At 49.8% G+C, this 17559-nt stretch overlaps 1 protein-coding gene across 2 annotated transcripts in view; it reads right to left on the reverse strand.

Moving 5' to 3' along the window:
* NTN1 (netrin 1) overlaps positions 1 to 14419 on the reverse strand; it is a 223189-nt gene extending 208770 nt beyond the window's left edge. The window contains exons 1-2 of one of the 2 annotated variants that reach the window (XM_055256017.2): positions 14338 to 14419; positions 12537 to 13617 (exon numbers count right to left, since the gene is read on the reverse strand). In XM_055256017.2, coding sequence (XP_055111992.2) covers positions 12537 to 13554 — 1018 coding nt within the window. In that variant the 5' untranslated portion in view covers positions 13555 to 13617; positions 14338 to 14419. Of the gene's footprint in view, positions 1 to 12536; positions 13618 to 14057 lie in introns of both variants that reach the window. The other variant, XM_055256016.2, reaches the window with a different exon arrangement.
* Positions 14420 to 17559: the final 3140 nt, after the last annotated feature.

A 17559-nucleotide genomic window follows, 5' to 3' on the forward strand; every position in this document is an offset into this window, starting at 1 on the left:
CGGCTAATTTTTGTATTTTTAGTAGAGATGGGGTTTCAACATGTTGGCCAGGCTGGTCTTGAGCTCCTGACCTCAAGTGATCTGCCTGCCTCAGCCTCCCAAAGTGCTGGGATGACAGGCGTGATCCACCATGCCCAACCCTCTACAAATAATTTTTAAAAAAATAGCCAAGTGTGGTGATGTGCACCTGTGATCCCAGCTACTCAGGAGGCTGAAGCAGGAGGATTGCCTGAGCTCAGGAAGCTGGATGACAGGAGGCTGGGTGACAGAGACCTTGTCTCAAAAAATGTTAAAAATAAAAGTGAAATTGAACAGATGCCCAAACCCTAGGACCCAGCAATTCCTCTTCTTGATACACACCTAGCAGAAGTGCATTCAAATGTGCATCAAAAGACACGGACAAGTATGGTCACAGAAGTGCTACTGTTAATAGCCAAAACCTGGGAACAGCCCAAATGCCTGCCGTAAGTGGAGTGGAGAAATACCCTGTGATACATTTATATCACACAATACTGGCCAGCAATGGAAACTAAGAAACTACTACTACACATGGATGAAGACCACAAATGTAACATGGGGCAAAAGAAGCAGGAATATGATTCCATTTACACCAAGTTCAAAAATAATCAAAACCCGGCCAGGCGTGGTGGCTCACGCTTGTAATCTCAGCACTTTGGGAGGTCGAGGCAGGTGGATCACGAGGTCAGGAGATCAAGACCATCCTGGCTAACATGGTGAAACTCCGTCTCTTACCAAAAATACAAAAAATTAGCCGGGCGAGGTGACAGGCGCCTGTAGTCCCAACTACTCAGGAGGCTGAGGCAGGAGAATGGCGTGAACCCGGGAGGCGGAGCTTGCAGTGAGCCAAGATCACACCACTGCACTCCAGCCTGGGCGACAGAGCAAGACTCCGTCTCAAAAAAAAAATTAAAAATAAATAAATAAATAAAAATAAATTAAAAAATAAACAAAAATAATCAACACCCATATATGGTGGGTAGGGGGCGTGGTAACTGGGTGGACGCACAGGTCAGCTTCTGGGTTGCTGGTATGTTCCTGATGCGGATGCTGGTTATACAAGTCTGTGCATATCATGAATAGTCTTTGCAGTGGACACATAATTCATGGGATTTTCTCTACATGTGTTGCACTACAATAAAGAAGTTTACTTAAGAATAACAAGGCCAGGCACGGTGGCTCACGCCTGTAATCCCAGCACTTTGGGAGGCTGAGGTGGGTGGATCACCTGAGGTCAGGAGTTCGAGACCAGCCTGGCCAACATGGTGAAACCCCATCTCTACTAAAAATACAAAAATTAGCTGGGCGTGGTGGTGCACGCCTGTAATCTCAGCTACTCCAGAGGCTGAGGCAGGAGAATCTCTTGAACCTGAGAGGCAGAGGTTGTAGCGAGCTGAGATCGTACTACTGCACTCCAGCCTGGGTGACAGAACAAGACTCCATCTTAAAAAATGAAAAAGAAAAAAAAGAATAACAAGTCCTGATAGGGATGTTATGAGGATTAAATGAGGTAATACTTATAAAGGGCTTAGAACAGTGCATGGTGATAATAAAGGCTATAGAGATATGTGCTGATAAAATCCCAAGGTCTAGGATCAGAACCCTACCTATCTCCTTCCTGTACCCCTCCTCTGAGCCCTCTTTCAAGGCAGAACACAGGGCTCCTCACACTCCCCACCCTATCCAATCTATCAAGGTGGTCTTGAGCTGGGCCCCCAGGACACCAAGGCATCAAAGGCACAGACAGCTTAACTTACCAAAGTCCACACTCCTGGTGGAACTGGAATTTAAACCCAGCCAGTCTGAAGTCAAAGACGGGTGTTCTCTCACCATTGCCCCTAATACATGTATCTTGGTATTTCACACTTAAGTAGATAGAATGTTGTGCTCTCTGATCTTGACTTAAAACTAAGTAACTAAGTACTTTCTTTCTTTTCTTTTCTTTTTTTTTTTTTTTTTGAGACGGAGTTTTGCTCTTGTTGCCCAGGCTGGAATTCAATGGTGTGATCTCTGCTCACTGCAACCTCCGCCTCCCGGATTCAAGTAATTCTCCTGCTTCAGCCTCCCGAGTAGCTGGGATTACAGGCATGTGCCACCATGCCCGGCTAATTTTGTATTTTTAGTAGAGACGGGGTTTCGCCATGTTGGTCGGGCTGGTCTCGAACTTCCAACCTCAGGTGATCCGCCTGCCTTGGCCTTCCAAAGTGCTGGGATTACAGGCGTGAGCCACCATGCCCAGCCAACTAAGTACTTTCTTTTTTTATTTTTGTAGAGACGGCAGTCTTGCTATGCTGCCCAGTCTGATCTCAAACTCCCGGGCTCAAGCAATCCTTCTGCCTCAGCCTCCCAAAGTGCTGGGATCACTGGTGTGAGCTGCAGTGCCTGGCCAGAACTAAATACTTTCTACAGATCAGGAAAATCGCAACTTGATTCTCACTTACATGTGCCTCACTTCTTCTGCAGACATCTTCGATTAAAACAAACAAACAAACAACCTCTCTACCCCTGGTTCAAACAATAAACTGAGGTAAGAAATAGGACTGTTCAGCCCCATTCTTCTCTAGCATTTCTAGGTACCAGGATGGCAAGTCTGCCCAAAAACATGGTTTAAAAAGGATTGGGCCAGGCGCAGTGGCTCACGCCTATAATCCCAGCACTTTGGGAGGCCAAGGCGGGTGGATCACCTAAGGTCAGGAGTTCGAGACCAGCCTGGCCAGCATGGTGAAACCCTGTCTCTACTAAAAATATAAAAACTAGCTGGGCGCGATGGTGGGCGCCTGTAATCCCAGCTATTCAGGAGGCTGAGGCAGGAGAATCACTTGAACCCAGGAGACAGAGGTTGCAGTGAGCTGACACGGTGCCACTGCACTCCAGCCTCGACGATAGAGTGAGATTCTGTCAAAAAAAGAAAAAAAAAAAAAGAAGGATTGATTTCTGTGGATTGGAGCAAGAAGCAGTTTCCTTTCTCATGGCAGTTCAGAAGACCAAGCACTTTCTCACCGTGAATTCTCTCCCGGTTCTGAGCCACAGAATGAGACAGGGCTGGGTGTGGGAATAAAGAGTTGGCTGAGATCGACCTGCCCACCTCTGAGGTCTGGCTTCGGGGAGAGGAAAACGAGCTGGCCAAAGGGCTGAGGGCGGGGGGATGGGGGGGGGCCGTGTCCAACAGCTCTGCCCTGGGGCCGCCCAACCCAAAGGTACTTTCACGTTTCAGATGCCAAATTCTGTATCTGTAAACACAATGTGTTTTCTTTTTCATGCTGGGATTGGAACTATTCTTGTTCGGCACTTTCTGCACCAGCCCAAGTGTAAGCAGAGCACTGAGGGCAGTGGTTTGTGACGGAGATGAGTCCTTGTCCCTCAATACCACACAGACGTGGTTCTGAGTGGAAGGAACGACCTTCAGGTGGGAGAAGCCCCAGGAAGCCTCAGGCACCAGGGTCCTGGCCCAGGTTGGGGCGTAATTTCTTTTGAGTGTAGGGTCAGTGATAAGCTTTTGTTTCAAAATCCAAGGCAGTTCTGGAGGACCTGCCCAGAAACGTCGGGGCGGACATTCCTGGGGGGACCACTCTTTTCAGGGAATCATGGTCTCTCAAATTCTTGGCATGGGAGAAAACAAATACACTAAAACAGAACAAATGCAGCAGGAAAATGTGACGTGGACTAAAATCCAATCCTTCCGTGGTAAGGAGCCAAATCCAAAATGCTCTTCCTCTCAAGACCCTCGGCCCCTCCCTGTGCCCCAGACACTCAGCAAAGTGCCTCACTGGGGGCACCCATCTGCGTTCAGGGTTACTGCAAGTGGACACGTCTGCACCTTCTCACATGCACAGCCTCCTTGATGGAAACATATTTCACCTGCAGGGAGGGCATCCACTTTACATTTCTTTTCTTTTTTTTTTTTTATCCTCTTTTTTTTGTTTTTGAGACACCATCTCTATCACCCAGGCTGGAGTACAGTGGCATGATCTTGACTCGCTGCAATCTCGGCCTCCCAGATTCAAGAGATTCTCCTGCCTCAGCCTCTGAGTAGTTAGGATTACAGGTGTGGGCCACCATGCCAGGCTAGTTTTTTGTTTGTTTTTGTATTTTTAGTAGAGATGAGGTTTCACCATGTTGGCCAGGCTGGTCTCGAACTCCCGACCTCAAATAATCTGCCTGCCTCGACCTCCCAAAGTGCTAGGATTACAGGTGTGAACCATCGCGCCTGGTCTACTTTACATTTCTTTACATGCCCAGACCAAACAGAGCCACCTGAACAGTAAATGCTCCAGAAATGTCCATGTGTACAAAGTACTTCTCTGTCTGCAGGTTGGGGAAGGGGAAGGTCTTCAGAAGGGGACCAAAAATGGCAGATAGTTTTCATCTCATGGGCTAATTCTGCCTAAGGAGTTATATTGAGGAGTCTAATATTATAAGATCATTTCTGGACTTAGGAGGAAAGCATGCTGCCGTTGATTGTCAATGTCCGCCCTGGTTTTAGAATGCGGGAGTGGTGGTGCATTTATTTGCTGGGTACTCACCACGGCCGCCCCAAAGCAGAAACAGACGAAATCAGAAGCCCTGACGATGGCAATCAAGCAGGCAGGAAGTGTCCCTCACTTGGGGACTTCAAATATGGAATGCAGCACAGCATACAGGCCCTCAGGAAACTCAGAGATCTACCTCATTTCCTCACATAGGACTCAGTTATTTAAAGCCAGACCCTTTAAAGGTCCCTGTAGTCCTACAGATTGTCTCACTTAAGTGTGGAGTCTCTGGAATGTGTGAAAATTGGACACGACAACCAATAATCTCTCTTATCTTCAGGCAGAAAAAGACGCGGGAAAAAGCTAGAAAATCTAGCAATAGCACCAGCCAGGAGGGGGCACGGATGGGTCCCCAACTAAAATATGACCACGTGCACAGAGAGCTGAGACCTTACACAGGCCAGTCCTGAATCCTCCAGGGAGACAGACTTCTAGGACCTTCCTCAGCAAGGCACTAGCTGAGTTGAGAAGTGAACTGGAGTGTTACTTTCTGCTTTTAAAGTTCTCGCCCAACAAATTTACTTGAACCCTTTAAATAATCCGGAGGTCTACTACACTTACAGAACCATCTTTCTTTTTTTTTCTTTTCTTTTTTTTCTGAGTCTTGCTCTGTCACTGTCAGGCTGGAGTACAGTGGCGTGATCTTGGCTCACTTCAACCTCTGCCTCTCGGGTTCAAGCAATTCTCCTGCCTCAGCCTCCCAAGTAGCTGGGATTACAGGCACGCACCACCACGCCTGACTAATTTTTGTATTTTTAGTAGAGTAAGGGTTTCACCGTGTTGGCCAGGCTGGTTTCGAACTCCTGACCTCGTGATCCGCCCGCCTCGGCCTCCCAAAGTGCTGGGATTACAGGCGTGAGCCACTGCGTCCAACCACAGAATCATCTTTCTTCTAGGTCTTCTTCACATGCACCAATGTACTGCAGTGTGAATTCATTTCACCCTAACCGTAGTTAGTACACTAATCCCAATGACAGAAGGTCCGGGGATTGCTGGGGGTGGCCCTGACACAGGCAAGGGCGGAGCACAGCTTTCCATTCCTTGGTGGTACTCCTGAACCACAGGTACCCCTTTCCCCTCAGAGAGTATCTTCCTTTGTGCTCTGAGTGCCAGCAGCTGCCTCTGATAGAACTGTCCATTGTGGAGGAGGCTTGGGGCAGGAACTTAAGCTCTGGGAGAAAAAGAAAAGGGTCTGATGGGAGACATTCTGTATCTCATCAATCACATGGCCACAGTCCCTTCTCTCCATCAGAGGGGAGAACTGGCACAAAATAATGTATTTGAGGCTGAATACACACCTAGCCAAGGCCTTTTGATGTGGGGAGAAATTCACATAAATTATGTAACTTTTTCTTTTTTTTTTTTTTTTTTTGAGACGGAGTTTCGCTCTGTTGCCAGGCTAGAGTGCAGTGGGGTAATCTCAGCTCATCGCAACCTCCGAGTCCCTGGTTCAAGCAATTCTCCTGCCTCAGCCTCCCAAGTAGCTGGAATTACAGGCACGTGCCACCATGCCCAGCTAATTTTTGTATTTTTAGTAGACATGGGGTTTCACCATGTTGGCCAGGATGGTCTCCATCTCCTGACCTCATGATCTGCCCGCCTCAACCTCCCAAAGTGCTGGGATTACAGGCGTGAGCCACCGTGCCCGGCCAATGATACAACTTTTAAAAGGCAAATTAAAATCTACTTCTTAGTTTACAACAGAGATCCATTTTTGGAGTAAGGAGACAGGAATGCAATACTGAGCTCACTAAGTTGTGCTACACAAGTCAAACCTCATGAGAGCAGATAGCTTTGAGGTGAATGTCTGTGTCTAGAGGACTGGCCCAGGCAGCTCACTTCTTTCAAGCACTATTCAGAACAACTGTCCCTCCGAGTTGGCTATAATAGGACACGGCTTTTATGTGATCAGTCTTCCAAACAAACGCTCCCGATACCCCCTGCTCTCTCTGTATGCAACAGTGTCACAGAATAAGCCGAGATGTGCCCTGCAGACTTATCCACACTTAGTCCTGTTTGTGTAAAAGCTGCCCTTTGATGGCCAGGACATCTGTCTTTGAAAAGCTTCCGTTCCTTGTGGCAATCTGATTAATTGAAACAAAGCACACATAAAGCACCTAGGACAATGCCTGGCACTCAATAGGAGTTTGTGGTCTGTCTTCAGGACGCAACCCCACAACCACCATGGATGGACATTTTAAACTCTGCAGCTCCCAGGCCACCCAGACCAACACCATGCCTTCTGAGCCTGCACAGACCACAAGGGCTTCCAGACGACAGGCAAAATGCTGTGGGCCTGCTCTACAAGTATTAGGCTTAAGTCCTGAGAATTTCAAAAGCCCTCCGAGACCTCCCATCTCCCTATAATGAAAGGCACTGCAGAAACCCAAGGTATGATTAACACCTTCTGAAAGGACGAAAAAAAAAATACTGGCTCACAAAATATCCGTATTTGTGCATCCACAGATAAGGCCGTTTTATAATCCAGTTCCCTAGAGAGCCATTTATTTTGGTGAAGGCAGTGTGCATTGCAGACACTGTAGAAGCCATCAAGATAACACGAGTAACAATCCAGTGGACTTTTGAAGTGTAAACATAAAAGTCTATTAAGAATACAATGTTGGTTTAATCCCAAGACAAAAAATTTACTTAATGAAAAGCACAACTCATCTCAAGAAGGAAATATCGATACCAGCTGTGAGCAGAAAATGAAGGGATTCCTTCCAGGGAACATCTGAATTTCAACCCACTGCCTTTCCAATATTTACTCTGGACATAAAGTCTCAAATACTTTTCTGAGGATCTCATTTTTCTACAGGAGGAGGAGGTCAGAGAGAAGACTGGGCAGGGCTAATAGAGAGCGTGGAAGAGCCTGGAAACACGCAGACCCACCCCAGAAGGTTTCCCCTGACGAACCTGCCTCCCTGCTCTGGGTGGAGCAGGGAGCGGCCTCCTTGCCTGGAGGGTCCTGATCACCAGGTGCTAATGAGGACCCCAGCAGAGAACCTCACTCCAGCTGCCATGGGGCCAGTAGAGATGAATGACAGCCCTGTGCTGCTGACTCATGTCAGCTGTACTTAGCAGCACCACACCAGTGGCCGGGACATACCATCCCCCATCCACCTCCTCTCTTTGGCAACAGTACTTTCAGCCACTTTCTGGATTTTTTCAATACGTTCCAGTGAAGCAAAGGGATAGTGAACACTAGGGTGAAAAGAGAAGGCCTTCTTTTTTTTTTTTTTTTTTGGAGACAGAGTCTCACTCTGTCACCAGGGCTGGAGTGCAGTGGCGCGATCTCAGCTCACTGCAACCTCCGCCTCCCAGGTTCAAGCGATTCTCCTGCCTCAGCCTCCCTAGTAGCTGGGATTACAGGAGCCTGCCACTATGCCCAGCTAATTTTTTGTATCTTTAGTAGAGACGAGGTTTCACCATGTTGGCCAGGCTGGAGGAAGGCCGTCTTAAAGAGGGGTTCTGACTACCCACAGCTCAGCTTCACCACCTTTGAGGGAGACCACAGGCCCTGAAATCAAGAAAGACGTGGCCAAGAAAGCAACACCTGTGGATCCCAAGAACCCCCAGGAAAGTATCTAAATCCCCTTCATTCATAGTCCCAACTCCCAACTCCAGGCAGGCCTGATGGCTAAGACAAAAGAAAACTTCTTATATACAACTTCATGTTAAGTATGTATGAATATAATACAATAAAATATAATTAATATGATGTAAAATATATAATGCAACACAACGAGGGAACCATGCCCAGTTCTAGCAAGAAGCAATAGGTTGTTCCAGCTTTTCTCCTACACATGGATATATCGCTGCCATTCATTCATTCATCCATTCTTCCATCCACCCATCCATTCATTCTATGGAAAAGCAGCACAATGGATGCAACAAAACAAAGCACAAACGTCAGGCTGGAGTCCCAGCTTCACCACCCAGTAGCTATGTGACTTAGGGTAAACCATCTAATGTCTCTAGGCCACAGTTTCCTCATCTCTAAAAGAAGTACAGTGACAGTCCCTATTATTAGCATAGTCACAGTGATTAAATGTCTAAATTAATGTGAGTGCTTGGCAAAGAGTAAGTCCTCCAGGGTTAATCATCATAATGACAATAATCATAATAATTACTATGATTATTAAAAACATTCACTCATCTATAGCTATGTGCCAGGCTCTGGACTAAGCAGCAAATAATTTTAGCCTTCTGATTTTTGCAAGAATCTTTAGTGGGGCATTGGATTTCTCATGGCAACACCTCTAATATAACCTCCCTCTCTTGCCAGGGATGAATGAGGGTGGACCAAGCATCAGAGCTACCGACAGCATGAGGACATCCCCCTGACCCCCAACCCAAAGCCATGTTTAAACAATTACGAGCATTATGTTGCAGGTACCTGTGACCATAAGAGGCCAACCCAGCACAGTGCTCGTCTTGCAGAGATATCTTTCGTGTGGGTTTTGGGTTACAGCTGGGCAATGCAAAGCCATACAGTGAGTCGCAAAACAAGTTTTCATAAGCTCGACCTGTCACAAGCCAGGCAGGGGCTCATGCTGACAACTCCACAGTAAGATTAAACAGCATGCCTCGTCAGGCACCAAATACTAACACAGCTCCAACGTCAGGGGGACAATGATTAAAACTGATGTCAATAATTTATGAAACACAATATGGTCTTCAGATGCTCTTTTGAAAAAAGGGAAGGGCGGGGAGGGGGGAAAGGGGCCTAGCAACCCAGGTGGTTTCAAACTGTTCATGCATTTTGCCTTGAATGTACACACACCCCCACCACGCGTGGGCACTTCTTTACACAATGAACGTGAATGCACATGTGTATAAGTGCATGTGAACACTGCTGATACATATGGGCGGAAGAAAGTATTTAGTTATTCCACTGAGAGCTGTCAAGGCTGTAACGTTATACATAGTCTTGTCTTTCATATTGTTTTGAGGGTTGTTTTTCCCCCCCCCGGAAGAAATCCAAAATTGCATTTAAAGTATAACTGGGCTTTATGAAAGTTCACATTTTATTCCATAGAGAGCTTGACCTTGAAACAACACCAAAAAGAAAACTGGACCAAAGAAAACATATAGGATATGTGCATTTCTTAGTCATCTATAAGGACCATGGCCCTATGTCGAAGGACTGTTCAGTCAAATATAATATTGGTGAATTGGTAAATTTTAGGGGGTTTTCTTTGCGGGGGGCAGGGGCGCAGGGTTAGCCTAGGGAAGGGTACCATTTCAATTTATTATAAATCATGTATCATTGTTTTATAAAAGCAAAGACCGAATAGCACAGTAATAGGCTCATTGTTATTAAGACTGATTATGGGAATTAAAAATATATATACTTCCTGACTTTGCCGTAGTTGTAAATACTCTGGGTAGCTTGACTTTATATGTCAACGGCATGAAATTCACAAGAAGAGATTATGTTGGGAGGAAAATCTGAGTCTCTGATAGTCCAAAGTTACTTTTGAAGGATTTATTAATGCTTTTTCATAGCACAGTGCCCTTCAGTATCTCAGAACACCTGTCAAATACTAATTCATTCACATATCTCCACTACAGGGCCTTTTCATAAAAAGCTCAACCTTTAATTGTAAATCACCCCTAAATTGTCCTTGCTGTCTTTCTCTTTTACAGAATGATGGAAAAATCACTAAGACTTCAATTAAGACTTTATGGGAACTTCAATCTAATGTTCCCAGCTATATCTACAAGGTATCAGAACATCTATTCAAAAAGGAAACTATAAATAACTTTAACATAGTTGAATTGGCTTTGCTTTTATGAGATGACTGAATAATTGGCAAGATTTAAATATACTTTAACTACTGGGAATTAAAATAACTTCAGTAAAACCCAGAAAAATATTGTTAGCCAATCATTTGTCATGTAGATTATGTACTTATTAAGCCTAATTAAACTTTTTGAACAAAAACGTTTACTAATTACATTCGTTAATATGTTGATTGCTCAATTTAGCCAATAAAAAAAGGTCAATCCAATTTGTGTGCATAGTTACTGCTTTGGTCAAGAGACAAAAATCCCAAACTATTGAGATTATTTCAAGTGCATGACCATCATTATAACAAACGCAGGTTACATGTCCACATCCAAAGTGACAGCAAGACCTGGGGGTGGGTGGTGAATCTGAACAACACCAACGCTAAGGCAAATCTTCAAGCCAGTGAAATTTCACCACCACATCAAGTTTATTCGCCTAAATGTATTCACTTGCATTTGTCCAATCAGACCCTGCTGGTGACAAGACAAAGTTATCTTTCATATGCACATACAAACTAAAACTGATAGCGAAACCCTGGGAATCCCTTTAAATGTCAATAAAGGGCTTTTACGCACAAAGGGAAGAAAAGAAAAGGGGAAGGAGGGGGAAAAGAAGAGATGGGAAAAACCAACATTTCCGAGGGAACTGAGCAGATCAAAGGAATTTTATTCTAGAAGACCACTAAGTCGGAGTGTAACTACACACTCTCTCTCTCTCTGCGAAATCTTGAAAAGTGTCTTCAGACTGGAAACTAGTTCTGATCCTTAAAAGAAAGGGGACAAACAATTAGGTCTGCAAGAGCGGGACACGAGTGTAAAAATGGAGGCCTCCGGTGCAACAGGAGGCGGGAGGCCCGGCGTCTTCAGACCAGGACGCCTGACTGGGCCTCTGCGGCGATCCGGCCCTCCAAGACATGTTTTCCATTCCCTTGCTCAAAACTCTTGCGTCCACAGTCATGAGGCACAAACTATTCGACAACAACATGACACAATTAATCAGAACCAGACCTCAAAACGTGTGTTTGTGGGGACCAGCAAACTTTGAAATGTGCCTCAGCGGGCAAAGCAATTGAAGAGCCTCACACTGGCTGTTTGAGATGGGGAGATGGAGAGGAAAAATTTGTACGTTCATAAAGGATGCACACCAAATGGGACATTTACAGACTAAATAATTTTCGCCCAAATAAATGTGGGATTTGGAGCTTTACTTCCTATACTGAAAGAGTAAGGTGTAGTCTTGCTACCTCCCCTCACCCTTTTTCTTTTTTTTTTTTTTTTTTCTGGGGAGAAACTGATTTCTGAGAGCTTCTGCAGCAGCAAAGTCGTCCAGTTCAGAAGCAGAACCTATCCTTTTTTAGCCTCATTTCTGACCCAGCCGTATTCACCCGGTTTTGTCAGATTTCTCTTTCAGGAAATGAAACCCTATTTAAAAAGCGAGAAGCTGGACCCTTAGTTAATTCAAAACTATTTAATTTCACCAAAGCCTGAAGCTAATAAAAAAAATCTGGTATACTTTTTTAGACCAGAATTGAATTCGTTTAAAATAATTACTGAACGCTCCTTTGTAATGAGCAGATAGTAATTAATTGAAATCACATCATTCTTCTCTTGCTAACACAAACACGCTGTTCAAAAGAGAGAAAAAAAAATAGTTTCAAATCATGAAAAGACAAATGGAGGGCAGGAGTGAAACTCGTCGGGTACCGAACTGACCCCAAACCGCAAATAGTTCTTTGCCATCTCCCAAGGGATTTGTAGGTGTGGAGTTGGAACTTCCCGGGAACTGGGCCGGGGTCCCCAACCGCGAGCCCAGCTGCAGCCTTGGGAAAGGGGGATGGGTGGAGGTGAATCCCAGCGTCCAACCCAACCAGGAGGAAGGCAATGAATGTTTGAGTTTGGATCCAGGGTTAGCGGAGACCTGTCTGCAAACGTTCTGCCAAACCCCCCACCCGGGAACATTTCTCCTGCTGCTTCATGGCTTCGCAGAGAGCACTGGGCGCAAATTCGGACGTCCACCACGAGCGCCACGCGAGCGAGTGGACCTGCTCTGAGCCCTCCCGGGTCCCGGGCATCCGCGAACGCGCCTCCCGCCATTCCCACGACCCGCGCTCCTATGAACTCGCCGCTGCGAGGCCCAGCAGCTCCCGCCCGCGCCCCCACCCGCCGCCGGCTCCGCCGCCGCACCCCACTCACCCACGCACTCGTTGGCTTCGCGGGCCGTGGCGCGCTGCCAGGGCCGGTCGTAGTGGAAGGGCTTGCAGCGGTCGCACTCCGGGCCGGCCGTATTATGCCTGCAATCGCACACCAGGCTGTCGTCGCGGTCGCGCACGCAGCGGGCCGCGTGGCCGTTGCACTTGCACCGGCCGCCCACCTGTAGGTCGGACACCGCGTAGAAGTACGAGTCGCGCGCCAGCTCCGAGTCGTCCTCGTTCTCGTCGCCGAACGTGTGCAGGCGGCTGAAGGCCACGCGGATGTCGGTGGCCGTGACCCAGTCCTGCAGCACAGGCGAGTTGTCGAAGTCGTGCGCCGAGGGCCGCCCGTCCAGCGTGCTGAAGGCGATGAGGCCGCCCGAGAGCGGGCGCATGTCGGTGTGCGAGTCGGTGCACACGGCCTCCTGCTCGTTCTGCTTGGTGATGGGCGCGCGGTGCGGCCGGTTGTACATCTTGCGGCACTGCGTGGAGTAGAACTGGAAGGGCACCCACGTGCGCCCGTAGTCCATGGACTTGTAGATGGCCATGGACTCGGGCCGCGGCGAGCAGAACTGCAGGCTCACGTAGGTCACTTCGAACTTCTTGCCGAGGGACAGCGTGAGCGTGACGTTGTGCGGGAACTGCAGGTAGTTCTCGGACTGCCAGCACGTCAGGTTGTGCGGGTTGTTGAGGTCGGTGAGGAAGGCTGGCGGGTGCGCCTTCTTGGGGTCGGACGCGTTGCAGAGGTGGCACGAGCGCAGCCGCTCCTCGCCGCGCTCGCTCACCACGCAGTAGCGCGCCGGGGGCCGGCCGCAGGTGCTGGACACGCGCACGTCCTTGCCGAAGGCCGCATTGACAAAGTCCGGGATGCAGCGGCGTGGGTGGCCGTTCTCGTCCGAGCAGGGGTCGGGCTGCGCCGCCTGGCCCGCGAACATGCTGAGCCCGGGCCCGCCGCGCACCGCGCCCACCAGGCACGCCACCGCCGCCAGCGCCGCCAGCGCCTCCCACACTGCGCGCATCATGCTGCGTCCAGCTTGCCCCGGCCCTGCCGCGCCGAGGATCTGTCCGCCTGCCGCAGAAGGCGCCTGCGGAGAGAAGGGAGCTGCGCTCAGCCAGCCCGCCCCGCGCCCTCCAGCTCTCGGCGGGGTGGCGAGCGGGGATGCGGGAGAACGCCCGGCTTCCTGGGCACCCACCCCGCAACCGACTGCCCGCCTCTCTCCCCCAAAGTCCCGCGGGCGGCAAAGCCGGGGCCCTCCAAGTCCGCACTGCTCGCGCCCCTTCTTCCCCGCCCGGCGGGAGAACGCTCTGCTTCCCCGCCACCGCCGCCTCCACGCCGCCCGAGGGGCATGCCTGAGCCGGTCTCCCCGTCCGCGGCCAGCCCCCCTCGCACCCCAAGTTTCGGGCGTCGGAGAGCTGGGGGACCCCGACTCCGCACGGCCCGCGCCCCTTCCTCTCGCAGCCCGGGGTCCCTCTCAGATGCCCCCCGATCGCGTCCCCGCCGGAGAGTCCGCGTTCGGGACTTTACCTCTGGAGGGGGCAAAAGAGAAAGAAAAGTTTGCCTGGCCCCGCCGGGGAGCCCGCGCGCCGGTCGCCGGAGAGCCTCTCGCTCGCTGCTAGCAGGCGCGTCCCGCCTCAGCGCGGGCTTGCCAGCTCCATGCCCAGCGCGGCCGCCGCTGCCCCGGCCCCGGCCCCGCCGCCGCCGCCGCCTCCTCTCTTGCCCGAGTGACTACGCGGCCGCCCGGCTCCCGCCGCTCCCGCCGAGCTCGGAGTACTGCCCTGCCCGCGCCCGGGGCGCACACACTCACGCTGGCCGGCGCGCACTCACACACACGCGCGCTCGCCCCCGAAGGCTCCGCCGCCGCCGCCGCCGCCACTCGCGCTGGGAGTGAGGGGCGGAGGGGAGCGCGGGGGCGGGGGGCGGGGCCGCCGGGCGGGGCGCTGGCCAATAACGTCCGCGAGCTGCCGCCAGCTCCGAGCAAAGTTTTCACCCCGGGAAAGAAGAAAGTTAAAGGGAACCGGCCCGGGACGCCCGAGAGGGAGAGCACAGGCGGGTGGGAACCCGGGAGCCCGAGAAAGAACAGCAGAGACAAAGAGAAAGCGAGGAGAGCGCCCGGGGAAACCCCGGAGAGGGGGCTGGGCCGGGCTGGGCGCGCACCCCGTGGGGGAGGAGGGGCCGCCGGGGACTGTCAGTCTCGCCCGCGCCCCGCGCCGCCCGGAGAGCCTCACGCCCTGGGGAGCGCGCGGGCGGGGGAAGGGGGCCACTTTCTCCCTCCCGGTCCCAGCCAAACACATCTGTGTTTGTTTTCTTTGCTGCGCGGAGGTCGGGCCTTCCTCTAACCCAGCCTGATGGCCCCCGGTGGCACCGCGCACAGGGCTGTGCCCTGTGGGCACGCAGCCCGGGAGCGTGAGGAAGGGGAGGAGGATGTGACCTCTGCCTGCTCTCCATTCTTGCCTGAAGCCCCCGGGGTCCGGCGAGGAGGGGCTGCTCGCCCGCACTCCCACGGATGTCACCGTGCGTGAGCCTGTCTGTCGGGAACGCGGCTTCGTTCTGGCCAAGGGAGCAGTGGTGGGCAGGAGGCTGAAGGGGTAGGAAGCTGGCAGCACCTGGACGCTGGCCGCCGCCCCTCCGAGACGGGCCTGCCTGGTCTCAGGCATAGGGACAGCCCAGCCCTCCCCAGATCCCCTGAGGCAGGCGTATCGGTACTTCCTCAGCCGCATTTTTAAGGGTGCAAAGCCCTGTAATAGCTCATGGGACCTCCACAGCAGCTTTGCTGTTGTATTAACTCCATTTTGCAGATGAGGAAACTGAGGGTCCCGGGAGCTGAAGAAACTCGCACAAGATCAACCCCCAAGTAAACATCAAACCCAGGAAAAGAAGCCTGGGTTCCTTCCACTGCAGGGCATTTGTCAAATGCATAACCCTGCCGAATGATGGTGTCATGGGGCGTCTGCAGGGCCACCCAGCCCCTCCTTGCCTCATTCTCCATCGCCCCAATAAAAAGATTGAGGACAGTGACAGCATCCTTTGGTCATCCTGCAACAGCAGCCTGAGAGCTCTGGGAAAGGAATACACTGGGCCGAGAGTTTGGAACGGAATCTCTGCTCGTTTATTTGTTACTTGTAGATGTGTGGTCCAGTAATAGACCCGGATGAAAAGCCCCAGGTCCTGGTTCTGGCCCAAGGGCTGCCTTGCTGCATTAGCTCCATTAAGTGCCTCAGTTTGTCTTATTGGCATTTTCATAAGCCCTGAGAATCTAAGAAGGGGCCTCGGGGCTCCTCGGGCCCAGCTCCGTCTCCTTGGAAGAAGGCCTTCCCCAGCCTTCCAGAGAGACGGCCACCCAAGCCAGCTCTTCCAGGGATAGGAGCTCACCACAGCTCAAGAAAATAAATCCATTCCATTGCAGGACAGCCTGGATTCATCTTCTCACCCCGGGGTAGCAATTTAGCTTTGCCTTCTTGTGCCGTTTACCACACTCTGCACTGTTTATTTATGCCTTACCTCACCTTGTGGCAGAAAGGATTTCAGGTAACTTACAAGGGTACATAAAATATGACACAATAACAAATTAAAAGTGAGGTCAAAGGAAATAAATGAAATGATTAACCATGGTGACCTGTGAAATCGCAATGGTATACTGAAAGGCAGCATAGCTCTTAGGAGGAAACGCTTCGGCGCCAGGGTACCTGGGTTCAAATTCTGCCTCTGCTGTGTGACTATGGCAAGTCTATGCCTTGGTTTCCTCCATCTGTACAAGGGAGATAATACTTTCTACCCCACTGGGTTGTGAGCGTCACGTGAGTTGACACATTTGAATATTATAGCTGATGAGATATACATATTGCAGGTCTGTAACACATATAAATATGCTTTCTCATGTATGCAAATGTAAATATGCATAAAACTAGGCACATAGTACATGCATATAGAAATGTTAGCTGTTAGTATGAGATCGCTTGATCTATACAGAAATTTTAAATCATTTAGAGAACACTTAAATACAGGGAAAGATGTTCATGACATATCATAATATGAAAAAAGCAAATCAAAAACACACAGTATAATGTCATTTTAATTTTTTTAAAAGTATGCATAAAAAGACAACAGTTAATAGTGGTTATCTCGGAATAGTGAGATTACGGGTGATTTTTATTTATCTTTGCTTGTATGCTGTCAATTTTGCACAGTAAAATATGAAGTAAGAGAACAAAGAAAAGCTAAGAAGGGAGACAAAGTGGAGATGAGAATACAGGTCCAATGCTCCCTGGAGTTCCAACCTCTACACCTCATCTGAGTGGGCCACAAATTTGTCCCTAAGCTTTCCTGCAGCTAAAATGAGGAGAACATGTTCATTACACAATTCCCAGTGTCCAAGAGATAAAAACAGACCTACTGCTCAAGGGAATTACAACTATTCTTGGTACTAAAATCAGATAGGAATTTCTCGTGGGGGCGTGGCCCAGAAAGGGAACACAGTATGGGGTAATGAGCAAACGTCCCTGACAACATCCCCAAAACAGTCACAACAGTGAGCTGGGTGGGACAGTTTCTGTGATCCCCCTGAATGTAAGCTGATGGCATCGCATCAAAACCCAGATCAGGAAAAGACATTCCAGCAAAGAGGAATGGAAAAGAAGCAAATTGGGGTGCTCAGCGTGCCACGCACCTCACTGAGGTACATTTTGGGGCATCTACAAGACTGAATTGCGAGGTGCTTTCCAAGCCTTCCTCCTGAATGTTGTTTCTGTCCACAGAGGTTGTTTTGTTTTGTTTTGTTTTGTTTTGTTTTGAGACGGATTCTTGCTCTATTGCCCAGGCTGGAGTGCAATGGCACAATCTCAACCTCCGCCTCCTGGGTTCAAGCGATTCTCCTGCCTCAGCCTCCCAAGTAGCTGGGATTACAGGCGTCCACCACCACACCTGGCTAATTTTTTTTGTATTTTTAGTAGAGATGGAGTTTCACCATGTTGGCCAGACTGGTCTCAAACTCCTTACCTCAAGTGATCTGCCCGCCTCGGCCTCCCAAAAT

Source organism: Symphalangus syndactylus, chromosome 20 (genome assembly GCF_028878055.3).
Source record: "Symphalangus syndactylus isolate Jambi chromosome 20, NHGRI_mSymSyn1-v2.1_pri, whole genome shotgun sequence".
Lineage (NCBI taxonomy): Eukaryota > Metazoa > Chordata > Mammalia > Primates > Hylobatidae > Symphalangus > Symphalangus syndactylus.